Raw genomic sequence first — 27,333 nt, 5'->3', positions numbered from 1 at the left:
AAGCTCAATGTAATATTTGTGTGTGAACTTATTCTGTACCTCCTCGAGGTGCTGAAACTTCTGGGAAGCCAGTTTTAGCTCCTCACTGGGAAAAGAGAGTGAGAGGATTAGTGGCATTAACACTGCAGTACGTTCAATGTTCACACATCATGATGAAATGTTTTTGCGCCTATCCGTCTGTCCATCCGTGTGTCTGTAAACAACTAATCTCTGGTACCAAGGAAGAACCTCTCTGCCCCAAACCTTTCAAATCGGTTTCATGGTCGCGCTATAACAGGCTGCTTCACGTTTTGGCCTATAACTCTTGAACCGTAGGTCGTTACAATTCAAGTATTCCTTGGATCATGACACAACTTCCCATATAGGCACATTTGTTTTTGAAAATGGCAGATGGCAGTTTTATTTAGTTGTATTTATATCAGCTCAGTGGTTTTGTGGTTAGAGTGTCCACCCTGAGACTGGGAAGTCTGGGTTCAGTCCCTGCATCCAGAGAGACTATTTGGAATGTACTGTATATGTTAGGGTTAGGCCCTTTGAAAGAACACCACTCAGGTGCTATTGTGTTAACAGTATTGACATGTGTTGCTTCTGTATGTAGAGGAAGGCGGGCTGTTAAGAACCCATAAATGTTTACATTGTGGTGGAAAACATAAGGCAGAATCGGTACAGTATCCAGGGTCAGAGACTTAAGGAGGGGAAGTTGAACAGGATTAGATGAAAAAAAAAAGGAGGTGCCCTGTGCTGAAGCAGTAAAGAGATTGGAGGGGAACAATGAAAGTGTGGCAGTACAGCAGGAACCACAAGAGGAAAAAGATAATATAGCTGAAATATCTGCATGGACAAAAAAAACTATTTCTAGCATTCATTGCAAGGGGCATTAATTGTGCTCTTGAAATACAAGGGATGTCTGAAAGAATCACGATGGTGCTGGATGCAGCCAGAAGGTTATTGAAGGTTGTTGTTGAAACAAAATGCAGTTCACAACTATGTGGCTCAGCTTATAATTGTTCATTGATGCTGCATGCCAAGAGAGTACAGTGGTACTTTCTCAATGTAACTCTTTTACTGCTGCAGGATGCTGGCTGTACAGTATGCATCTGATGAACGTGAACGCGCTCACACACACACACACACACACACACACACACACACACACACACACACACACACACTTCTAAACTCTTTTCCTAATTGTAAATCTATATATTCTGAGGGCCACGAAAATAATCCCCAGTGATGACAAAATTGCGGTTAAAAAAAGGGGAAAAAAACCCCAAGGAAAATAACTACTGTAGCACGTGCAGTACACCTCCTTTGTTTCTGCACAGAATGTAATCTATGAAATAAAGAGACAATAAACGTGTTTTAATCTATTCAAGTTATTTAGACATTTAAGACAAGTTGTTGCTGAGATATTTCTGGTTTCGGGAGGAAATCATTCCAGTTGCGTTTCGTTACGGGCAAGATTATGATGGCTGTGGAGGTCAAACTGCGTGGAGCTCTGAAGCTATGTGACAAATGGTCTTGTCAGAGCCCCATCTGGCTGGATGCAGTGGCCTCCAGTATAATCACATTCACCATGCTTCTGGCACAGCATTCTCACCAGCAGTTTGCAAAATAAGGAAAGTCAAGAGGCTGGTTAACCCCTTTCAAACTGGTGTCCCTACTTTGGGCATGTAGGTATTTACTAAACCATTTTCCAAAAATGTCAAATTCTTCCCTAATTTTCAGAAATGAGTGCAAATAGCAGATCGGCAAGCTCGCAATGAGCTTGTAGAACGGCTATTTTCGCAATTTGTCAGACAACGAAGTGTAGGGTTTCATTATCAAGAACACATGAACCCTAGCATCCCTATTCGGGGCATGTCATAATAGGCAAACTATTCGGCGAAAACAGCAGATCTACAAGATAGCAGGTATTTTTGGCGAAGAGATTTGGTGTAGAGGGGGGTAAAAAGGAGGGGAACCAAAAATAGACCCCTGGGGTACGCCGGCCAAAAATGTATATATATTTTAATATCTTAAGTAGTATCTTATGTTCTGCTTTATACTGAAAACTATTGTCCTTTATTTGAAAACAAGAGCATAGTAGAAACGTTGAAGAAGATGACAGTGAAAACACAGTGATTTGGGGCGTTAAGCATGCTGGATTATAAATCTTGGTAAATGGATTAAAAGAAAATGCACAAAATGGCTAATCCCATATCTAATGAGGATGGAAGCACAGAGAGCTAACAGCACAGCAGTGTTTACAGCTGTTCTCTCAGATGTAGAAAGCCTACACTCAGCACATGGCGCGCGCACACACGCGCACACACACACACACACACACGTTTGTATGACTATACTTGTGAGGACATTAAGAGTGGTTTTATGAATGCCATTTTTACAATTTTGTGCAATTTTTGCAATGTTTTACGGTATGCCTAAAGCCAAAGAATAGCCAATCTACAAGATCACAACGTGTAACTGAGGCATATCTCTAACTCTAACCTCTAAACCTAACCTCTAAATGCCTAATGCTAACCTGAATCTTTTTCTAATTGTGAACCTACCTCCCCTAACTCCCAAAATGATCCTCACAATGTCTATTTCTCAAATTCTACTATACTTGTGGGGACGTTTGTTCCTCGCAAGTATGGTAACACACACACACACACGCACACACACGCACACACTCACGCATGCGCGCACACACACGCAGTGAGGTCACAATGAGAGGAGTGGCAGTGTCGGAGCCAGGCGGTTCTATGAAAAGCTGAGGCATTACATAAGCTTCCCGGGAGGCTGAGGAAAGACGCGCCTCAGAAAAGAAGAAGAACACATTGTCAGACAGAAGGAGGAAAAATAGAACCAAGCTGTGACTCTACAGCCCCGTTAACCTCTTTCAACCCGGTGTCCCTATTTATAGGCATAGTCCAAAAAAATGTACAAAAAAAAACAGTGAAAATAACTGATCTTCAAGGTGACACGTTGTGAGTTTGTAGATTAGCTATTTTCAGTGTGCGACACCAGCTCACAACAAAGTATACACATAGGCCAGTGGTTCTCAAAGTGGGGTCTGGGGACCCCCAGGAGTCCTTGAGGGGGTTCCATGGGGTCGGCGCTTCTTCTTTTCTTTTTCTTGGCTTGTATTGCTGTACACGACCCTACTTTCTTTCCTTACTCTTTACCTGTAACTCTTAATTGCTGTGCTGGGTGACTGATCAATAAAAGGTATCTATCTATCTATCTGTCCCATAGGACCACAATGGAAACAAGTCCCCCGGACTTTGTTTTTATCCTTTTAGCCTTAATGTCTTAATGTGTTTTTCAAAGAGAGGTATGAAATGTTTACTACTAAAATCGTTGCTGTTGGAATCGTTGCTGTAAAATCTTATGTGCCAAACTTTTCGGAATTCAAATAAATCGCATTGTAGTTCAGCTATTTCTGCTACTTTCGTGTGACACTGTAGTTTGACGATGTAGGTCATTCATTTCCCAAAAATCATAAAAAGTGAAAATGCTGCCCGGCAGCAACAATATGTTGATGTTCTGTCTGTGTATCGTAAACACCAGCTTACATGATGGCACGTCAGGTCAAACCGAGTTTGACCTTACGAAGAGCTTTGGCTCGAAACGTCGTTGAATGAATTACACTGGAGCATATGAGTGTGCAGGTTTTCTTCTTTTTCTTCCACCATAATAAGGCACCTGGGTAGTTTCTGCCAGCCATCTGACAGATCAAACATTAATGAGCAAGACGTAGCTCGTGAAGAATGAATCCGTTGCTATGATAAATGTTATGGCAACCAGTGAGCTAATAAGCAATGAATGTTTATTGCTTTTTTTGGTTTTGCTCTTAATTACGTATACAACGTAATAATATCACATCCTCACAGGTATTTAGTTTTTTTGTACTATATTAAACATATGGTCGCTGTCGGGCAGAAACCAGTTATCTCCAGTTTTCTGCTTTTTTTTAATTTTTTTATAAATCAGTGCGAACACACGTCTGTGAGTGGGTTTTACAAATATTGAATGATGAGTATGAAGCGCTTCTGACTAAACCTCCTAACTCCATTGGATCCTCTGACTGTCGGTCAAACCACCTAACTCCAACTTTGGAGATATTTGTTTTTTCCATCATTGATTAGAATGACGTGATCTCCACATTAATGGTCAAAAACCTCCTAAGACATGTTCCCTGGTGTGGCTATTCTCATGGCAGACCCCTGAATAGTGTTTGTGCCAAGTTTGGTGCGGATCGGAGCAACGGTGCGCCTCACAAGTCCAGATGTTACGTTTGTGGCGTCCACCGCCAGTTCACCGTCGGTCCGCCCGCCCACCCTCAAGGCAATTTTAATACAGGAATAACTTTGTAAACAATTGAACACACTATTGAAGAAAGCAATATTACCAACCAGTCTGTTTTCACAGAATTAAAGCCAGAAAAGATCATTTGTCCAACACTCACATCCCTCACATTATGTCTCACTAATTCAAAACACAAAAACAAGAACAAAACCAACACTTTTTGTCATTATAACTTAAATATTGGTGACTGTAACTTACATTTCCTTGCAGAGAATTCCAATGCGCTGGTTTTCTGAACGGTTGTGTTCTTGAGAGAGACTGAGCTCCTCCTGGTATTTGGAGTTCTGTTGCTTCAGAACGTCAAGCTGCAGAAGTACACAGATGAAAGATACATCACAAAATGTTACAAACAAATAAAAACAAAACAAGAGAATTTCCTGGAGGATAAACATATCTCTTCACACGGCATTAACCTGAACCATCACTGTATTTGGACTCATGTAGATGGATTGATATCCCTTACATTAACACACTGTAGTTTATAATCTATTTGTTTACCGCCCTAATATGCTGTTACAAAATATCTCATTTTTAATAATAATGATTTTGTCCTTTAATCACCACAAATAATCAATATCATATTGCCATCTTAAGCACTTGAACCCTAGCATCTCATTTCTGGGGGGAACATTTGCTAAAAATAGCTAATATCTACAAGCTCACAACGCATTGTTTCGGCATAAGAACAACAACAATAATAACATAAGAATACTGTCAACTATGGGTTTAACCACTTAAATCTCAGCATCTGAATTCTGGGGAAAACATTTTAGATTTGAGCTAAAAAGCATTATTTTACACTTTGGGCTATTCAAAAATAGCAGATATACAAGCTCATAGAGCTTGTAGATCTGCAATTGAATTGAAAAATTGTGAAAATGTGTGCAAATCTTTGAATATATATATATTTTAAAGCGAACATTTTTAACTCAAATCTTTGCTTCTGGTGGGGGGGTCCCTGGAACAAAATATTTTGATGGGGGTCCGCGGACAAATACATATAATTTCGGTGGTCCATGACATGAAAAAGATTGAGCACCACTGATATAGAAACGTATGTTTTTCAGAATACTGTTGAGATTTAGGAGACATGTAGAATCGGCCTCAGGTCTTAATGGGTTAATGACATTTAATGTAGAGCGAAAACGGAAAAGAGAGCCCTGAGGGACTCCGGTCAACCATATAGGGTTTAATTAACAATTTTCCAAACAGATTCTGGAACAGCAGTGCAGAAAATTCATCGTGAGATGTGTATTCAATCTACCTCTCCACTTTTACACTCTGAGAGTTAAAGCTAGGGTAAGTGATTTTCCTTGTGTTAGGTTATGTTTGTTCAGTAACTGGAGTCACCCTGTCTCTCCAACTCTTTAGTAAACAGAAATTTGATTTCCAGGTCGGGATACCAATCTTATATTTAGATACAGGATAAACAAGTGAATTTGGAAGTGATGACACAAAGAAATTAGCAGACAAAATTGGAACTGGAAGTTACACTATAAAATTGAAGCTGATAAATGGGTACTCTCTCCTGATCAGATGACATCCCATGTATTTAGCCCAGTGTACAGAGGAATAACGTGGTTAATATTGCAAGCAGCTGAGTCATAAAAGTCTTCACGTGTCATGGCGCTCTCTTCTCAAACGCAAACGACGGATACCACCGTTTTATGGCTGTTAGAATTCTTGTTGTCATATCTTCTGACTGTTCTAACTGCCGACTGTTTCATAGACACATGAAGATCTATGATCTCACCAGCTCTAACATAGAGCCAACCAGGAACAATAATTAATTTCAAATCATCGCCTTCTTTGTAGCTGGTAAGGGGTTAAAAAAAAATCCACATGCACCACAATCCAAATTAGAGTTGAATTTGCATTGTTCATTAACTAACACAGCATTAAGGGAGTTATGCATTGTTTCTAGGAGTCCTTCTCCGTGTTCAGTTGCATTGTCAGACTGGTCTGGGTAAATCTCCAACTAACATCTATACATAGGGGTTTATATGTTTCACTCATGCAAACCTAGTTAACTTTACATTCCACTGTCAGCAACAATAAGCTTTGTATTCATAGTGGGTCCTTAACATGTAAATTGAATCAACTTACACAGCATCCTATGTGTGGAAAGGACAGTCATCTATGTCACATGAACATACTAAACATCAAGTTGACCTACATACATGATCATTAAACTAGAGTTTGCAATAAAACATTAACATACATGCACAATGATGGATGGAGTGTTTCTGCTGTTTTTGTATGGCTATTTTTGGTCAAGGTTACAGTCTATAACACCTCAGCCAAAAGTAGTCTATGCAGCCCCACACACATTTTATTGGGAAAATCATTACATGATAAAAATATCCCAATCTACAGTGACATGTTGTGAGCTTGTAGATCGTCTATTTCCTTTTACGGCGAGCGACACAGTTGTAAATAAGGATGCCACCAGTGACATTCGGTGACATTGTTTGTGTTTAGGACACCGGGATGAGCCCCGTGTGGATGACAGACACATGCTACAGAGCTTAATCCCTGGCTAATAGCAACATCCACAGAAACAAATGGATTAACATATCAGCCATCATTTCACAAATCAACAATACAACCAGATTAGATTCTAAAATACAACCAGAATAGATTCTAATAAAAAGAAAGCCCAACACTAACTACCTCTCTGTATTTACATATTTGTCTCCAAAGAATCAGAATGACTTTATTTGTCAATTTCCCTATGTACCCCCACATACATAAAGAGTATGAAATACCATTCCCCCTCAGCCACTTGCAGTGCAACATAGAACAACAAACCATCTAAAAAAAAGACAAAATCTAAATCACAACATAGACAAACATTTAAGAAACCCAATATGTATGACGTGCAATTCACCTGAGAGTTACTAGCACAGTACATATACGTGTACATAAAGTGCCATGGTGCATTCCTCTGTGAAGAAAGTTACATCCATGTCTGTCATAAACCTCTTTTAATTTGATTATAATTAAATGGGTTTCCCGACAAGCTGAAGCCAGTATAGAAACAACATTTAATTGTACCTGGTGCTGAGGTGAGAATCCCTGACGTCCATCCTATCCTACAGACTCTGCTCCCCAACCTCAACAAACTGTTCTCCACGTTTTTTTTTTGTCATCAATCACTGCACCGAAAAACACTCAGTGTGCTGTTGTTCCTACCCCCCCTTACCACTGTTCCTCTATCTTTAATAACGCACACGCAAAGTGACTAACGCAAGCATGGCATCAATAAACCATCAGCCCTCATCATCCCCAGTCATGCACGGCGCCCGAGAGAGAGAGACGGAGGGAGCGAGAGAGAGAGAGACCATGTTTGCCTGTGAGCGCTCTCTCCCCCATTGCATTAAAGAGGCAACGCTCTTTTATTATGTAAGTCCCCCACCCCCGATAAGCTCCTCCTACACTCCCCCCCCCACCTCCTGCAGCTGTGTGTGTGACATATGCACACACTCGCACGTGCCCCCACACAAACGTGCATCGCCGTTCATTCACTATCGCTCACCACCATAACAGAGACACAAATTGAACCTGCCATGTGCCATCTCTATCCCAAACAAACACTAGATTTAACCACTTGATATCTATTTTTTTTAATGCTAAAATAGCAGATCTACAAGCTCAGAACTCCACACTGTGACACACTTGTAGATATGCCATTTTTTAAAATATATTTCACAGTTTTGAAAAATGACTCATGATTTTCACTTATAATGGCATGCCCCAAAAGAAGGACGCTAGTTTGAAAGCGGTTTCAAGACATTATTTAACTGGCTGTCATTCATATCATCATCTCTGTACTACAACATTGACTGCGTTTACATGGACTGGAATATTCCATTAATATTCAGAATTATAGTTCAATCAGAATATGAATGCCTCATGTAAATACATTAGTTGGACGAGAATATTCCCATCAGGTCTGATAGGAAGGAATTCTCATTCTGGTTGAGAGGGTTGGTTTAAACCTTTTGATATTCAGATCAACAGGAAAATATCAGCATGTAAACAATAGTTTCTCAAATGTTGGTTGGTCTCTGATTGGAAAATTTACAGAAAAAAAAAAAAAACAGTCTGAACCACTTTGTGCAAGTCAAAAGTTATATTCCAATTAAATACTGGAGGTATGTAAATGACGATTACTTATTTAGTGTCCATCCATGTCCATCCACGTAAACAGTTAAGTTGGAATCTCTGATCAATGAATGAATACACATTTCCCATGTAAGGCATTGCTTATTGTGTGGTATTTATAATAAATAGACAATGCCACAAAATAGCCCAGGAGAGTTGAATGTCCACACTCAAAGCAATGTTCTGCCCAGCCAGGCATCTCTCTCTCTCACACACACACACACACACACACACACACACGCACAAGCACACACACTCTACAGTTCACTCTTGTCATGTACATGATTACATCACAGCCTACGGCTAAATGGATACAGAAAGGGCACAGACATAAGAGCATCGCTGCACATACAGCATGTGCTACTACATATCCTTGCTGTCGGGTGGAAACCTTGTATGTCCAAACCGTTCCTTTTTTATTTATACACAAATAGTGAAAAAAAGAAGATGGGAAGCGTTGTGAGCTTGTAAATCGCCTATATTCACTACTGTTGTATGACACTAATGTATAATGAAGGAGGGCAAATGTATGGGGAAAAGAAAAAGAAAAAAAAGTTGAAATATGGAGATACAAGGTTTCTGCCTGACAGCAACGTCATCCTTGTGAGGGAAGACATTTAGCCCTGCTAGCCGCGGGGCTCTAAGGAGGGCAGTGTTGATCCGTTGGACACTTTGGTCGCAAACAAGATATCGTCTCTGTCGGGTGGAAACCATGTCCAAACCCGTTATTTTCAGTAAATGGAAAAAGGAACCTGTGTTTCAATGTAGTTATTATGTAGCCACAAGCTCTTGTTAATACTTTTCATTGGTTAAATATTTATAAAACCCACACTTTAACTTAAAACAAAAATAGCGGATCTACAAGCTTCATGCACACCCAGAGGATGACCCCTACTGATGTTTGATAACCCCATGGCCTTTCCTCTAACGTCACCCTGTAGGATCTTAGCGATACCGTATGTCATCATTACATCAATTCCATTACAGCTGTCATCAAACCGTGTTTGAGTTCAGCCTTAACGTTTACGTTAAGGCTGCTTATGTAATAAGCAAGTCATCTGCAGTATTAACTGGATCAGCTCCCCTTCTAAAAGAAGCTCATAATGTTAATTAACATTTAATATTCTTTCTCCACATGAACTAACTTGACATGAGCAGGCTGATTCGTCTTAAGTTTAAGTTGACAAGCTAATGCATCTGAAGGGTTCAGTGCTAGCATGCAAAACTATATTTCTCACCCATATTGAGCTACCACACTTATACTGTAGAAGCTGAATGTTAGTTGAATTATTTGAAAGGAATTATGAGTTAGTTAGTTTAATTGAATGGCCACTAATTGAGCTCCAGCCATATTCAGAGGAACTTCTCTTTTCTTTCTGGCAGTAGGTTCATGTTTTGAATACAAATCAAACTGTCTGACAGAAGGAAACTGTCATGACAGGAGTACACTGTGCAAATAAATAAGCCATGTGAGACTGTCAAACCACGATGATGGAATGGAATAATGAAAAAGTAATACCAAACACATGTATTAACAAACAGCCTGAAACGCATAGTGCGTGTCCCACCCAGTTTTTCGCTCTGTGTGTGTGTGTGTGTGTGTGTGTGTGTGTGTGTGTGTGTGTGTGTCCATAATACATAGTATGTACTGTAAAAGTCTTGTCTGTATGTGTGTCTCCATCCAATCTCTCATCAATTTGCATGGCTGTCATGAGACTGACCATCTGGATCACACACAGCCACCGTGGGGAGGGGGCGCACGTGTGTGTGTGTGTGTGTGTGGGGGGGGGTTAGGGTCCTGAGAGGATTTGGAGGACAGAGAGAGATGCAAATAGATGGCATTCCGCCGATGCACACCATACAGAGATGGCTCATCAGATAGCAGTCACGATCCACAAGTTCACAACGCGATGATGCGACGCAGCAGCGGTTCTCAACCTTTTCTGGATCAGGGCCCACCCACCTGGCCACTCAACACGGCAGCCGAACGGCTGCCGTGTTGAGTGGTCAGGTGGGTGAGCGAGCCCTGACCGCGTGCATTTTCAGAGCATCTTATGATCAATCAATCGGTTGTGTTCCCGGCTTGGATCAATGGGACTAACGTAGTGGACTTTACCCAGTGAGCCATAGTCGGCTATTAGACCTCTGTCTAAAATAGGGTTATAATATATAGACGTCTATATTATAGACGTCATTTCAACGGCTATAATATAGACGGTCTATAAATAGACACTTACAAAACAGCTAATCAACGTCTAGGCTAAGCCTAGACGTCTAAAAAACGTTCACTGTTACCAATTATAACCCTATTTTAGCCTAGCCCTTAGACGTATTTTAGTCTAATAGCCCGAAAAATGCTCAGTGGGTAAGTTCGTATTTAGCAGCATCCATAATGAAAACATTTCAAGCTTTTATAGCAAAAATACCATGACTTTTTTTTTTACATTATTTCCTTTCAATATTAATGTTATATTATTATTAAAATCTTAGTGTTTTGTCAATTATTTGGGGGCCCACTTGCAAGATCCTCACGGCCCGCCAGTGGGCCCCGGCCCACAGGTTGAAAACCACTGATGCAACGCAATGTGAGCTTGTATAGCTCTTCCAAAATATATAAACCAGGCTTAACCCATTTAGACCTGAGGCCGATTCTACAAAAGTCTTCTAAAACAGTTTTCTAAAAAAACATATATTGTTTTATCAGTGGTGCTCAAAACTTTTTTCATGTCAAGGACCCCCAAAATGATATGTATTTGGCCACGGACCCCCGGCAAAGATTTGAGTTGAAAATGTATATAATAAATATATTTTCAAAGATGTGCACAAATAATAAAAAATGTCTGAAATAGTCAGAAATAGCCGATCTACAAGCTCATAGCGTGGCACGAAGTGACGTGCTATGAGCTTGTATATCTGCTATTTTTGAATAGCCAAAGTATAATATAACGGTTAAAGTTGTTAAAAATCTAAAATGGGTTTTAATGGGTTTGTTCCGTCTGAAAAAACGGAACACATTTGGGGGTAGAGCTTGGAAAAAGGTGAAGTTAAGAGTAAAAGTGAAACATAAGATAAGAAGAAATGAAAGCGGGAAGAAGAAGAGAATGAGAAAGGACAACAGCCCACAGCCATTCACGCCAGACTGACTCAGTATGACATACTCAGTCAGCGTGATAAAATAAAACACATAGTAGCCTGGGAGGTTAACCTTATGCATAGGCATACAAATGTGCAGGCACATAAATGCAACCATGCGCATAATAAACTGTACTGTACAGCCATAATATTTACATAACTCTCACAGGGCTGAAATATTCAAAGCAATAAACCGTAAACCAACATGGCCATAAAAAATGGGAAAGAACCAGAGAGTTAAACCATTTGTTACCACCGCGCTCTGACTCCTCTGGTGCGATATCCTAGACCAATATCATATTACAAAAGAGATGGGTCGTACCCAGAATGGCAAGGGTGAGTTAACTTTTGTATTGTTATTTCTAGTTTGTCCTTTGTAGCCTAAAGACATGGAGAAGAAATAACAATAGAGAAGTTTACTCACTTTTTCTATAGGCTCTATTCACAGCAGCCATATTATGAAGACATTCACAGGTGTTACCAATGATATTAATGAAGGCTCTGTTCCATTCTGGTCAATCAGAGTCAGGGTGCTGATATTGTGTGCATGTTGGCTCACTGGAAACACTCTGCTACACCAGTGGGTCTAAAGTTGGGGTCCAGGGACCCTCATGGGCTTCCAAATGGCCCCTTATGGGTGTGACTCTCAGAGTTATGGGGGTCGTGGAAACCATTGTTCTAGACTAAATGGAACAGAGCCTTCATTAGTATCATTGGTAACACCTGTGAAGGAAGTGATAATATGGCTGCTGTGCATAGAGCCTATTCCAACGAACCAGAGAGACCTTATGAAGTGTAACATTCATGCCTAGGTATATTCCTGGAAATAAGCACATTACATGAAGAGGAATTCAGCTCAACATCAATCCTCTTCCTTACCTGACTCTCCAGTGTGTTCTTGTCATCGGTCAGTCTCTGTGACGTCTCAGTAGCCTGAGGAACCATGAAAACATCTCAAAGTGAACATTGCACATTCAGAACTCTTTGACCAATCTCAACCAAATATTTCAACAGTTATTTTCACAGAACATCCTGTGGGTCATTAAGAGGGCCCTTGATTTGTTTGTCATTTCAAGACCGAATTGATGTGGTCGTGGAAAGTTATACAATGACTTTTGTTTCGTTTTTAGTGTTAACATGAACAACAATGAAGAAATGAAGAGTGTGTGGCTTTTGTATGTTTGGATGTCTAATAACAGTGCAATCTAGTGATCTGTGTTATATCTGTGTTGTACCTACATCCTGTTTTGTTAAATACATTGTTGTCTCCAGAGTTCAAAACATTTAATAGCTATCTAAGTGGAACAGATTTGGATTTTAGGTATTTGATTGGGATCACGTTGATATATCAGATCAGCAAATCAAATCTTCAAAATTACCAGAGCAAAATGTACTATACAATTCAAACACATGTTTCAATATAAATAAAATGGTATAGTTTGTAAAATGAAATAAGACATCATTCGTAGCCTTTATTATACGATTTATTTTTGTCACATTTGCAGTGGTATCTTGCCTGCCTCTCAGAACAGAATTCAACTAAATAATGAGTTTGTGATCATAAAATCATCTCAACAAACATTCTGTCAATAAAAAATATAATGTTGATTAATAAAATAATATCTTTAACAAAATAAGCACAAGTCCTTCATCTGTGATCAACCTTCAAAGGGAATTATGGACATAGTATCTTGCATTTCAGGACCACTCAAATGTTATGCAAATGCAGCGGAGCCTATTAGATTAATTATATTTTATCATAATTCTATTATGATTTACCAAGTGTTACATTATGTACTTGAAAAATAAAATTAAGGATTATTATTTGAGTACAATCCAAACAAGTAGGCCTATTCAATTAATCAATCAATCCATCCATCAATTATATCCTTACAAAATGCCTCTAAATTGTCTGTGTTCCTTACTGTATGTTGTTCTTCATATCCACTAGGTGGAGATAGCTAGTATTAAAGCACTGATATTCAACATCTGGTAATGGGGTGATCCTATTCTGAATCGTTTTGAAATACCGGGACGACATTTAGATTGTCTGATCCTGGATGACAAAATATTGGATTTTAAAATCTGATCGGATTAGACAGATGAAAAGTTTGGAACTCTTGGGCCCTGATGGGACTTCTAAATCATTGTTGTCGGGCAGAAACCTTGTATCTCCATATTTCAACTTTTTATGTTTTTGGGGTAAATGAATGTCCTATTTCATCATACAAGAGTGTTGCACAAAAGTAAATAGACAGGTAAAACCTACTTGTTTTAATTGGTCTTGGATCTCTTTCTCTCTACACTGGCTCTCTGTGCTCTGCGTTTGGTCGTCTTTAATCGCCTGCTCCATCCTCTTCTCCAGCTCTGACAGAACGTAAAATGGGATGAATCCATGAATGAATAAATTCATATTGCACTCAGTGGCATAGAAAAAACATCTAATCATCTAATCCACTGTTTCCCAAACACTGGGTCGGGACCCATGTTTGGGTTGCGGACCAATTGTTATGGGTCGCAGGTTTCCTTTCCTACATACATTTTTATTACTATTTCAAAAGATTAAAAAAAAAGTTTAAACTAGAAAAAGTCACAACTTTTCATCAATTAAAAACAATTTCAACAAGTTTCAAAAGTATTTCATAAATACAATTAAAAAAATCTAATAATTTCCATAAATAAATAAATTAAAAAAGGGTAAGAAGTAATTAAATTGTAGATCCACAAAGGTGTAGTAGATCTGCAATTTTCACTAGTTTGGGTCCCGGGCAAATCATTTCTCTAAATGGGTCTTGAGCTAAAACGTTTGGGAACCACTGATCTAATCAATGTCTATAAGTTATCACCAGACGACCACATTACCCAGGCATGCAAACAGCCCCGAGGTGAAAAAGGTGACAACATGTTGTTTTCTTTCGGGTCAGGTGTCGCACAATTCCCTATTTGGGTTCAAAAAGGTGACTGTAGCTGAAAAGTGACACTTTTGCATGCCTGATTACCTGCCGTGACCGTCGCTGATCTTCGGTTCTCCTCCTCGGCCGTGTCAAGCTTCTGTCTCTGAAAGCATGAAACAGCTGCTTGAACACCAGCTACACACGTCCTACATAGTAAGTAACCTTCTGTCTCCTTCACTTAGCCGGGAAAGCAAGAACTACATCTACAGCGCTGTACAGCCATAGATAATAAACAAGTGAAAATCACTGCCTCTCTCAACTGGGTCAGTGTCAAGAATTCAAGACTAGACATTTTCATATAATATGAAAAAGGGAATTGCCGAGAAGGTCTAAATGATCCAACTTTTAAGCACATAAGCCCTATTTTATTGGCCTGGAATCCAGACTGACTCGCTACGTTCAGAGTTGTTTCTTTTTTTTTCACTTTGTTTCTCAGTCTGGGAGCCTGATTTCCGAATGTCAACTGTTATGTAGGCATATCATTGCTGATTGGTTAGTGCACAACGAATCCCAGTAGGGAAGTGACTTGAATTTTACATTGGATTGCTCTGGTTCCGCCCCGCCCACAGACCAATCAGAATCCTCAGCGTCTGGGTGTCTGAAACCGCTCCTTTCACATAATAGGAAGACGGAGAAAAAAAAATCCACTGTCTGGAATCCAGGATTTTATACTGCAGTCATAGCTGATCTGCAGGCTTGTAGATCTGCTATTTACACTGTTTTTGACAGTGAAAATAGCCCCAAAAGGCCCAAAATAGGGTTGTTGTCAGGTTGAATGTGGTTAAGCACTGCAGTAGTGCCCCTATACTGTAGATAAGACAGCTCATCAGATCAAACACTTTATACAACTGCAAATCAATAACTTATGGTGTCTTGTGATAGTTGCAAATCGATTACTCACTCCTGTGTGTGTGTGTGTGTGTGTGTGTGTGTGTGTGTGTGTGTGTGTGTGTGTGTGTGTGTGTGTGTGTGTGTGTGTGCGCACGCACGCGCGTGTGTGTTTAAATTACTATACTTGTGAGGTCCAAAAGTCCCGAAATAGACAGTGTGAGGAAACGTTTCCATGTCTTCACAAGAAAATTGGTTGTTTAATGGTTAATAAAGATATTTGAGTTAGGCTCACAATTAGGAAAAGATTCAGGTTGATTTAATTGGTTAAATGTAGAGGTTAGGTTTGGATTCTGCCTGATTTATACCTACAGTAGTTGTGTGCCGCTATGTCGTGCACCGAAAATTGCAGATCTACAAGCTTGTAGATCACTAAAAATGGCATATATAAAATCCTTGTGTGTGTGTGTGTGTGTCTCACCAGATCAGTTAGTTGCAGTTCCAGAGAACTCTTGTGTTGTAGTAGACTGCAGCTCTTTCCGTTTGCTCTGTGTGTGTGTGCGTGTGCGTGTGCGTGTGCGTGTGCGTGTGTCTGACTGTGTGTGTGTGTGTGTGTGTGTGTGTGTGTGTGTGTGTGTGTGTGTGTGTGTGTGTGTGTGTGTGTGTGTGTGTGTGTGTGTGTGTGTGTGTGTGTGTGTGTGTGTGTGTGTGTGTGTGTGTGTGTGTGTGTGTGTGTGTGTGTGTGTGTGTGTGTGTGTGTGTGTGTGTGTGCGTGCGCGCGTGCGTGCGTGTGCATGCATGCGCAGTGGCAGACTTAGTGATGGAGGCCCTAGGCCTAGTATTAGGTCCCTGGCTGTGGCTTATCCAGGGCATAAGGGAGGGGGGGTAGATTTTGTTATTTAAGTCAGTGGTTCTTAAAGTGGGGTCCGGGGACACCCAGGGGACCTGAAGGGGGTTCCAGGGGTCCCCAGCTAAATTAGTTAATATATAATCAAAATCAGTTAAACCACTTTAACCCATATACTGTACATCAGCTATGTGAAAATAGCTGATCTACAAGATCACGACGCATTGTGAGCTTGTAGATCAGCTATTTTTCCCAAAATCTTGGAATCTTTTTTGAAACATTTTAACAAAACTAATCTTGTATGGGGGTCCCTGGCACAAAATATTTTCAGATGGGGGGCCACAGCCAAATACATTGATATAAAAAAAAGGTCTGGGAACCACTGACTTAAGTCAATGAATAAAGAGTAGATTGTGGCGGTGGCACTGCCAGCATGGATGCTTGGTTCTGTGACAGGAAATGCTGATGCTGATCACCACCATTGGTGTCGTCGTGGTCATCATCAACAAAAACTACTAGTAGTAATAACACTAATACAAGCATCTGCGCTAGTTGGCGCTACTAGGTTAATGGGTTAATGTTAGCGCCACTACTACTACAAGCACTAACGTCTGTAGAAGGCAGCACAACGCTGGTTGTTGTTGTTGTTGCTGTAACAAACCATAACATCAGGTGCGGCAGCGTAATTGAAAGGAAACTTAGTTAGTTTGGAAGTTTATTTATGAGCAAATTATTTGTACTCCTAGTGCACCACTTTCAAAGTGTCTTTTCTACAGTGCGCTCCCTCTTTAGTTCCTGGAATGTGACGTTGTGGTGCTCTTGGTGCATTTGAACGCGTGATTTTTGAGGGGAATTTGGAATGAACAACTCTTTATTTATATTCTAAAAATTATAATTTGGGGAAATCTCATGAGCCTAACCTTGCCTAGTGGTAAGTCCTCCCCTGTGCGTGTGTGCATGTTGTGTTGTGTTGTGTTGTGTTGTGTCTCACCAGATCAGTTAGTTGTGCTTCCAGAGAACTCTTGTCTTGTTGTACAGACTGCAGCTCTTTCTGTTTGCTCTCCAGATCCACACTCAGCTCGCTAATCTGCAGGAAGGTACAAACACATTCAGGGTTGAAACTAGCAATTATTTTATTAGCCAATATTATAGCCATTACTTTTATCAAATCGAAAAGCGAAAGTTTCTTTTTTTAATATCAATGAATCGATTAAACACTATTTTATACTTAAAAATTATGAAAATGGCAGATCTGCGAGCTGCAGATCACCAATTTAATATTTTTTATTATTTCTGGATATTTTTGGAAACTTTTCACATATAATGACATGCCCAAAATTGGGATCGATTATTTTAGCGATTATTTGATCAAATTATCGATCATGTTTTTACAATCGATTAAACTGATTAGTTTGTTTAACTGTTGCAATCCTAAAACACATTCACACATCACTTTCTTAACCAGTTCTTCACGTGGTCTAATTATAATAATATCTGGAATTTATATAGTACTCAAAGACGCTTAACATGCGTGTGGGGGCCAGGGGAGAGGACCAAAAAAAAGAGAAGAACTTTATCAGGTAAAACTCAGATAAGCAAAAGATAAGAAGTTTAGCCTGACAAAAGTGTCTGACTCAACTACAGTATGAGAAAATTAAAAGGTACAAAAGTTTATAGAGAAGCGGACTGAGAACTTTGTATATTTGAGACTTCTATTTGCTTGACAACATTTTCCTGTGGGAACCTACTCTGCTTCCTTTTCTGGGGACACTCGGAATAAGTGTCGCGTAACATAATTGAGTGTTGAAGACATTCGAGTTGTATTGTATTATAATGTACTGTACCATCCAAGCTGACCTGTATGTTCATGTGAACAAGAATTATAAAAAATATAGCATAAAATAAAATAAGGTACAAAATGTCTGCCATCACCAACCCTTTTCTCCTGAGACGTGGCCTGGCTCTTGAGGCTGCTGAGCTGCTGCTGGGACAGAGACATGGCGTCCTCCGTCCGCTGGGACGCCCGGAGCCTCAGCTGCATGTCGGCCGCCTCCCTCTCCAGCTCCATGATCCTGGAGCGCTCCGACACCGTGGCCACCTGCGGCGGGACGGGGGCAAGACCACCATGAACGGCAAGGTGGAGGAGGGACATCCCATGAGGGGAGGCACAGAGAGCAACGTACTGTACTGTACGACAGAGCTGGGTCAAAATAACCACTTTATCACCGCAAAACTATTCTAAATTATACACAACATGTGTTTAACACGTTGTGAGCTTGCATATATAGGCTAGTTTTTATTTATCTTTTATTTTCTCCTATAATGACAACATGCCCAACATTGGGATGCCAGGGTTAAAGAGGTTAATAGCCGTGCTTTATCCTAAAAAATAGCAGATCTACAATCGTCGCATTGCGACACATTGTGAGCTTGTAGATCGCCTATTTTCGGCATGCGACACTGTGATAAATCAGCCTTTAAGGACCTTGCATGGTGTAAATTATATATTTTGTTAAAATAAGTGTTAAATAACTGTATATTCTGATGGTAATCGTTGCTATAGTATAGAGTGTTTGTTCAGTAACAGGGGTCTCCTGTTACTGAACAACACTACTGTATATATTATGGCAATGCTTATTGATTACTATCAGAATGTAGAGATTTAACTTTTTAACAAAAGAAATGTACATCTTTCTTTGGTGGCCTCGTTCAAGCAGTCCTCTCCAATGGATGAAGCAAAATTGCGTTACTAAAAATGTGGCTTGCTATATAGTATGTGAATCTCTCTTCCCAATAGATGGATTGATTTACTCCCACACTGGAATAAAGCTCCTTGTTCAAATTGTTTATCGGATCAATTTGGCCGATATCCAATTACCGATTATTTGCATGGTCGAATCAACCGGTTTGCAGAAGGGATTACCATACACCTATAATACAGTAACTGTATGCAGATATATACTTTAATAAAACAGTGCATTCTTATTACCTAATTAGTAAGGCCTACTGATGCACAAATTAGTTTAAACAAATTTGTTAATGATTTTGAAAGCTTGTAGAAAACACGGATTGAATCTGCAGCCTTCATCATCACATACGGCCTTTTCAGCTTCACATTCAAACATGAATATTATAAAATACAATATCATCGATATATTATTTTGAAAATGATTTGATACCAATATTGCATTTTTAACCTTCTGGTGTCTGGCATTTTGTTTTAAATTACTATCCTTTTTCGTCAGGGCTGGTATGGCCGACTTTAAGGGATTAAAGTCGGCCAAAAATCAGTGCATCCCTATCAACAACATTTCGATCCTTACAGAACTTTACCATTACCTAGTACTAAGAAGATCTGTAAGGATCGAAACCTTGTTGTTCCAATACGCAGTTTGAACGAGGAGCTTTATTCCAGTATACATGGACTCTATTCATTTCCTCACGTTCTACTTTATTTGTCCTGCACACTTTGTTTCTTATAAAAACTGAATAAAATGGAGGAGCAGGGTGCAAATCGCACTCTCTGTCTCAAACTTGCACACACTGTCCAAATATAGCGAAGCGGAAACCCCCTTAAGTATTGTACACGTGATGGCCTAAATGTAAAAATACCCCCCCGCCCCAGGGGTCCTTGAGAGGGTCCACGGGGGTCCCCAGCTAAATGATTACTACAGTAGTACTCAGACCCTCTAGACTTAAGTAAGCTGGACTTGACCAAATCTACACCAAATCTCGTTGCCCATAAATAGCTGATCTACAAGCTTACAACGTGTCACAGCATGACGCGTTGTGAGCTTGTAGATCTACTATTATTTGGCTCATGTTAATATGGACGCTGGGATTCAAGTGGTTCTAAGCCTACAGTGTTATCATCATCCTGACAGACAGTGCTTCTGTGGCTCTGGGGAAGGCGGGGTTCAGATATTCAGTATTACCCTAGTGTCCTCTAAGTCCCTCTGGAGTTTGTCTGCTTTGGTCTTTTCAAAGAGCAGGCTCTGCTCAAGCTCCTTTATTGTGCCATGCTCCAGTTTGATCTGCGTCTGTTAGTAAAAGAGAGCAAGAAATAGAGAACAGCAGAAGAACACACATACACACACACACACACCGAGGCCACAGTGACATGCTAGCTTTGTGCCACACTCAGAAAGAGGACAACAAAACATCATTGACCGTTAATCCACGTGACGCACATTTTTGTGTTACGTCATGAGTCCGATTTGTACAGAAATAGCCGATCTACAAGCTACGAGCAACTCAGAGTATAACTTGAAAGGTGTATTTCACTTTCAAACATGTTTGGGGTCATTTTATCATCTACTCTGGCTTTTGTGTGCACCCCAGACAGTTTTTAAATTGCTTTATTCAGTATTTATATTTGATATTAATTTTATCAGACACGCCCCTTCCTATACAACCCATTGTAATTTGTGATACAATGGTTGTTAGACTCATTGAAAACACACAGCCTTGGTTCTGGTAACTGATATTGTCCTTCTTTTTTCAATTAAGTTTTTCATTTATTTTATTTTGAAGGGGGCGTGTCTGAAATTGATATCAAATATCTAAATACTGAATCAAGCAACTTAAAAACTGTCTGGAGTGCACACAAAAGACAGAGTAGACGTTAAAATGACCCCAAACATGTTTGGACATGAAATATCCCTTTAAGCAACACGTAAGAGCAAAATGCCCGCCATGTGAATATGGTCAATGAAAGGGAGAAGATGAGGAAGTAAGGAAACAGACAAATGCATGTATATACAGTATGTATGTAATGCACTGTATGTTTGTATGTATATCAGTGTCACTGTTATCCGGGAAGAATGGAATAGGGATGAGTATTAAACCCAAGATCAAGCCCAATCCAAACCAAACTCATTCTAAAGTTATTCACCTTAGTCTTTTAATGCAGATGTTGTTGCTGCTGTTGTTTTTTCCCGTTTCAGCTTCACCCAGCTGATGGCTGCTCAAATGGTTATGATGGAGCCCTTGGGAGGGCCCCAAAAATATACTGTATGTTGGTAACTTGTTCAAATGTTATGTTATTTAGATGCATGTTGTTTAGACAGATGCTATAGGGTCTGATGTTTACCTGGTATTCTAGTTTCTTTGAAGCACTAAATAGTTTTCTTTGCGCTCTACTTACGGGACTATTTACTATTTTGTTGACTGACTAGGGTTCATGTCATTTACTCAGATATCACACTCTGGATAAGAGCGTCTGCTAAATCCCTAAATTGTTAAACTGTCAATTATCTTCTACTCCAATGTCAGAAGGGATAACCAGAGATGGATGATACAACATCAGTATTTCCAAAGGGTGACAAGGACACAGACAACACACACAGGAGGATGAGATAAAAAAGCATCAAAACACTCGAGGCGGTGTAGTGGTTCTAATGAGGAAATGCGAGGGGACAACCAGATGGCCTGAGAATGAATGACAGTGCCGTTGAGAGTTGCCTAATTTATACCCCATCGTGAGACGCTGCCCCATGCCGAAAATAGACGATCTACAAGCTCGCAAGTGGACTAATAGATCGGCTATTTTCGGCGCACGACACAGTTGTACAACAAAGTATAAATCGGGCTTGAGGACAGCTTCATAAACACCATACATACAGCAATCGCAGGGGATAGTAAAAGCTTGACCAGCATACAGTATTTCGATAAAGCCTTAGGTCTTGGAAATGAGTTAAGTTAAAACACAAAAGGTCATCATTATCATTATTTATGATAAGATATAATCAGTGTTCCACGATTATGGACAGCAGCAGGAGCCAGTTAACTTAATCCATTCAGACCGGGAACGCATCTGTGGGTCATTTTTAGATTTCTTTGGCTATTCAAAAATAACAGATCTACAAGCTCATAAGCTTGTAGATCTGCTATTTTTGAAAAATCTAACATTTTTAACTCATGTTACAACTTCTGGGGGGTCCCTTGAAAAGAAATATTTTGAGTACCTTGAAAAAGAATATTTTGAGATGGGGGTCCACGGCCAAATACATATTATTGGGGGGTCCTTGACATGAAAAGGTTTGAGAGCCACTGATAACAGCAACATAGGTTTTTTTCAAAAAACTGTTAGAAGAAGATTTGTAGAATCCCCAGAAGCAAAGATTTGAGTTAGAAATGTTCACTTTGAATATATATTTAAAGATTTTCACACAATTTCCACGATCCCCCCCCCCCCAAAATAGCAGATCTACAAGCTCATAGCGCGGCACTCGGTGCCGCGCTATGAGCTTGTATATCTGCTATTTTTGAATAGCCAAAGAAATCTTAAAATGCCACAGATTCTTTCCCGGTCTAAATGGGTTAACATTTCAAAGCAGCCTGCAGAAGGAGAGAGAGAGACGGTTAGCAGGGAGCCGACGTGACGTCAAGTCACTACTCTTTTAGACGAAGAGAGAAACCAGCGGGAGAGAGAGAGAGAGATGAGAGAGATTACAGGCGGGAGAGAGACTAAAAATATAACATTGGTTACCTCAAGGTCACCTCTGGTGATGCATGCCTCTTCCACACGGAACTGCAGGTCCTCCACTTTCCTGTTAAAAAAAGGACATAATTAAAGGTGCAGTGAGCGATGCCTTTTGTTTAAAAAAAGTGCTAAATAGCTCTATATTCTGATAGCAAGCATTGCTATCGAGCGTTTGTCCAGTAACAGGGGTCTTCCAGTCTCTCCAGCTCTTTAGTAAAGTGGGTTTTCTCTCCAGAGGGAATGGAGACTTGTTACTGAACAATCATTCTATAGCAATTGTTACAATCAGAATGTAGGAGTTTTCACATTTTAACAAAAGACTTTTAGATTTAACAAAAAAAATGATCACTTACAGTACCTATAAATCTGTTTAATTGTCATCTCTGTGACAATGACGTATTATATTTTTATTACTAATGGGCTTTTCCCCCTTTGTTGTTGTACCAATTCCCAAGTTGCCCCACACGCCTGTACCCCCCCGTCACTGCTGACCCCTACAGTTTGTCATGAAGGAGGGTGTAGGTGAGCATGTGTCTCCGCCGATACACATGAAGTCACCAGCAGCTTCTTTCACCTGACAGGGAGGAGATTCACCGGGAGGACGTATAACAAGCGTACGAACATGCTCAGTTCAGTGGTTCTCAAACCTTTTCGTGCCAAGGACGCCCACATTTAAATGTATTTGGCCATGGACCCCCATCTTCAAATTTCAGCCAGGGACCCCCATAAGAGAACATGATGTGTTGTTAAAATGGTTAAAATTAGTGTTTCAAAAATGTTCACGACTTGTTAAAATGTTTCAAAAATAGCTGATCTACAAGCTCACAACATCGGTTTAAGGACGATGTACCACAGAGGATTCAAACCCCTAATCTCTGCGGTGGTGCATAAGTCACCCGGACGCGACTTATTACATTTTTGATGACAAAGCACAGACAACTGCAGACCACATAATCATGTTAGCTGTTGTGTCTAATCACATATTGAACCTCTGTGCTCTAAAAGACAGAACAGAGTAATTCAGGGCTTCGAAGGAATAGCCATGCTCACAACAGCCGAAAATAACGCGTCGCAGTGAGATGCTTTGCGAGCTTGTAGATCGGGTATTTTTTATGCGCAACACCCGCACACGACTACTGTAAGTATAAATCATAATTAGGCAGTTCCTCCAGAAAAACGCAGGCAAAAATCCTTCATTTTGCAATGGAATATGCTGGGTTTTTATGTGATTTTAAGCTGTGAAATTGGGGGAATTTGTTAAAATTGCCATCTTGACTACACTACACCTAATTTTGGTGTAGACAAGATGGTGGCTAAAAGGATCGTTCTGTGAGAAGATGAAAACTAAAGTATGTGCACACTGGTAATTCTAGCTCTTTGGTACTGTAGCTAGTAAAGAGAGCTTGAACTCCAGTGTGTGCAAATGGTTTCATTTGTTCAGGTTAAAATAATACAAATCCGCACAACAGCAGAGATGAAGGCCTCACCTGATGAAGGCCATAATGTTTGGTCGAAACGTTGTACCGACACTGTCTTTGTGTAAGTAAAACACTTTTTGGAGCAATGCTGTTGTGAGGATTTTTATTATTGTTAACTGTTAATCTTTGTCCAGCTCTAGCGACCAACTGGATGTGCACAACCTTCACTATTTAACTTCATTTGTTCAGGTCCCATCATGTGCAGACCAACACCACCCACCTCTTCTCCTCCTCCAGCTGGTTGAGTAGCTCCACCTTGTCTCTGTCTGCCGTCTCCACCAGAACACGCAGCTGATCCAGCTTGGCCTCACTATCTATGGCATACTGACACACACACACACACACACACACACACACACACACACACACACACACACACACACACACACACACACACACACACACACACACACACACACACACACACACACACACACACACACACACACACACACACACACACACACACACACACACACACACACACACACACACACACACAGTATAAAGTATATATATATTTGTTGGTAATACTCAAGTAAAGCAAAAGTACCTCAACATTTTCCTTGAGCACAGCACTTAAACGTACTTAGTACTGCATTTACTCAATTCCTTGGATTGGATTGGGGGTAAGTCCCTGCGACAGAGCAGCATACTAGCGTCATGTCCGGGGGACGTACCTGTACATCAAGCCGCCTCACGCTACAGAAACAGGAGATAGGCTCCTGCTGTATGGGCCAAATGGCTCGATAAGGCCAAAGATGGTTAATTTAGGAAGATAGCTCAAGCGTCGCTTCGCCACTAGAGGAGAAATGGTACGTACACAAATGGTCTCCTAATTGGACGCCGCCTGGCGCAGATCTCACGTACATCCTATGTCATGGTGCTAGATCAATTGCGAGTGTGTTGCTGTGACAGCAAAAACTCTCTAAAAAATGCCATTTTAGTATCAAAATGTTGGGAAGATTGTGTGGCTTGTGACAATTGGGTCCAATATTTAGTTCAGTGAACATCGGGCTAAAGAATCATTCAGAAGCTGTGTTCACGTTCACTCTCCCATTGGAATTAATAGACTCCAACCTGTTTCCGGTCTCCTAAAGATAAATATTGTGAAAATAGCAGATCGGCTATTTTCAAATGTTTTGCCTCTTTCTTATATTATTTGACAATTTTTTAGGTATTGAAAAGGTCTTAAAAGTCCTTAAATTGACACTTTACGGTCATCTGGGGACCCCCCCAAAATCATGCGGGGACCCCCCCCCCCCCCCTGTGGGTCCCGACCCACAGGTTAAGAACTAACTGCATGCATTCTCACCTGGTCCTGTCCGGTCCTCAGCAGGGCCATCTCCTGCTGCACCTCCCCCACGTGGCTGGTGGCCTTGGCCACCTCGTGGCGCTCCAGGTCCCTCTCGGCCAGGAGCTGCTCGATGTGCTGCTGCTTCTCCTTCAGGGCCTCCTGCAGGGCCGTGGTGCCCGAGATCTTGCGGGCGTACCGCGCCGACGTCTCTGTCAGCTGGACACACACACATGACACTAATATCTCTGACCTCCTTCAATTTCCACACTTTCTGATATCAACAATAAGGCCATCACACGCTTAGCACTTACAATAACAAATGACACTGACCATCCCCTGTATCGCTATTTCTAACTCAAAGGTTCGTTTTAGCAGGAGTTTTGTCCCCTCGGCCATTGCGGCATTAAACAAACTGGCCCCGTTGATAGGATGGTTTTCTGTGTGTAGTGGGGACCTCGTGTATTGTCTTGGTGTCGTGTGATATGTTGTTTGTTTTGTGCTATATGGTTAGGTGTTGTTGTTTGTTTTTGTACAGACTGTGAAGACAAATATCCCTAAAGATTATTATTATTACTATTATTCAATTATATGTCCCCTCAAGGACACTGAGATCAACATGCAGGCCACTTAAAGCCCAGCATCTGTATTCTGGGGGAAACCTTAAATAGCAGATCTACAAGCTCACCACGCATCGCAACAAATCGGCTATTTTCAGCGGAGATATTTAGTGTAGAGCGAAAACAGAAAAGTCACTATTATAGAGCCCTGAGGGACTCCAGTACATCAAGTATAGGGTTTAAGTGATTAAACTTTAGGGGGATCGAGCCTTCTCTGTCGCTGCCCTCAAGCTCTGGAATGAGCTCCTCTTCTCCCCAAGTTAAAGGTGTAGTGAAATGATAAATATGTTTTTCACACTTTTAGAGCATATCCGTGGTCATCATATGGGCATACCTAACAATAGATGCCAAAAAAAATGAAAAAAAAAACATTTTTGTGTATTTTTACATCTAAAGTCCCTAAAAAGACAATCTTAATTACTTCCTGTAAACGAAAACGTGCTGCGTGATGACATAACTCGACCTTCGTGAATATAAATGAATCTTGATTACATGCACCTGTTTGATTCCCATAGCTGCACGTTCTTCAAACACGGCTGATTTTAATTACAGAGATACTCCGTTTTGAATCTCATTGAAGATGAGTGTATTACTCATTTTAAACTTCATCTGCACACTAAAATATGTATCTGAAAACATTATAGGTTAGAAATAAGCCAGGTAGTAGCAAACGCGCTTCACTGGCCGTCTCTCTCTCACTTGTAAACAAACACTAGCCGTGTTGCCCACGGCTGAAGTGATTGAGATCCAACGTCCCATAGCCTGAAGGGATGGGACCTTCCGATTGGTTTAGAGTCGTTGAGCCGACGTTTCAGGCTGAACCTTCAAAATAAAATGCCCGAAAATGTCACTTCAGTGCGTCTTTAAGCTGTCCCCCCCCCCCCACTGTGTTTAAAAAAATCATCTTACAACCAATTTTTACTCTCTAGCTTTTAACTCAGTTAGAGTTGCACTCTGTTTGGTTTTATGCGTTTATTTGTGTTTTATGATTGATGATGATGATTGTGTGTGCTTTTCTCTGTTTTTTTCTCTGTTTTTATGTTCTTATATGGTGTCTTTTTACTTTTCACTGTAAAGCACTTTGGTCAACTGTGTTGTTTTTAAATGTGCTCTATAAATAAAGCTGGATTTGACTGGACACACGCTGCATCACACTGAGATACCTACTGTGAT

At 40.5% G+C, this 27,333-nt stretch overlaps 1 protein-coding gene across 4 annotated transcripts in view; it reads right to left on the bottom strand.

Moving 5' to 3' along the window:
- clip1b (CAP-GLY domain containing linker protein 1b) overlaps window positions 1–27,333 on the bottom strand; it is a 47,134-nt gene that overhangs the window by 9,566 nt on the left and 10,235 nt on the right. For 3 of the 4 annotated variants that reach the window (XM_084046587.1, XM_084046586.1, XM_084046588.1), the window contains exons 7-17: window positions 25,562–25,759; window positions 24,467–24,570; window positions 22,775–22,835; window positions 20,220–20,324; window positions 18,221–18,382; window positions 17,276–17,371; window positions 14,655–14,712; window positions 13,925–14,022; window positions 12,535–12,588; window positions 4,555–4,661; window positions 40–85 (exon numbers count right to left, since the gene is read on the bottom strand). In XM_084046587.1, coding sequence (XP_083902713.1) covers window positions 40–85; window positions 4,555–4,661; window positions 12,535–12,588; window positions 13,925–14,022; window positions 14,655–14,712; window positions 17,276–17,371; window positions 18,221–18,382; window positions 20,220–20,324; window positions 22,775–22,835; window positions 24,467–24,570; window positions 25,562–25,759 — 1,089 coding nt within the window. The remainder of the gene's footprint in view (window positions 1–39; window positions 86–4,554; window positions 4,662–12,534; window positions 12,589–13,924; window positions 14,023–14,654; window positions 14,713–17,275; window positions 17,372–18,220; window positions 18,383–20,219; window positions 20,325–22,774; window positions 22,836–24,466; window positions 24,571–25,561; window positions 25,760–27,333) is intronic. The other variant, XM_084046589.1, reaches the window with a different exon arrangement.

The sequence above is a fragment of the Gymnoscopelus microlampas genome (genome assembly GCF_963454915.1).
Source record: "Gymnoscopelus microlampas genome assembly, chromosome: 21".
Classification (NCBI taxonomy): domain Eukaryota; kingdom Metazoa; phylum Chordata; class Actinopteri; order Myctophiformes; family Myctophidae; genus Gymnoscopelus; species Gymnoscopelus microlampas.
This window is presented reverse-complemented; position numbering and strand designations above follow the sequence as displayed.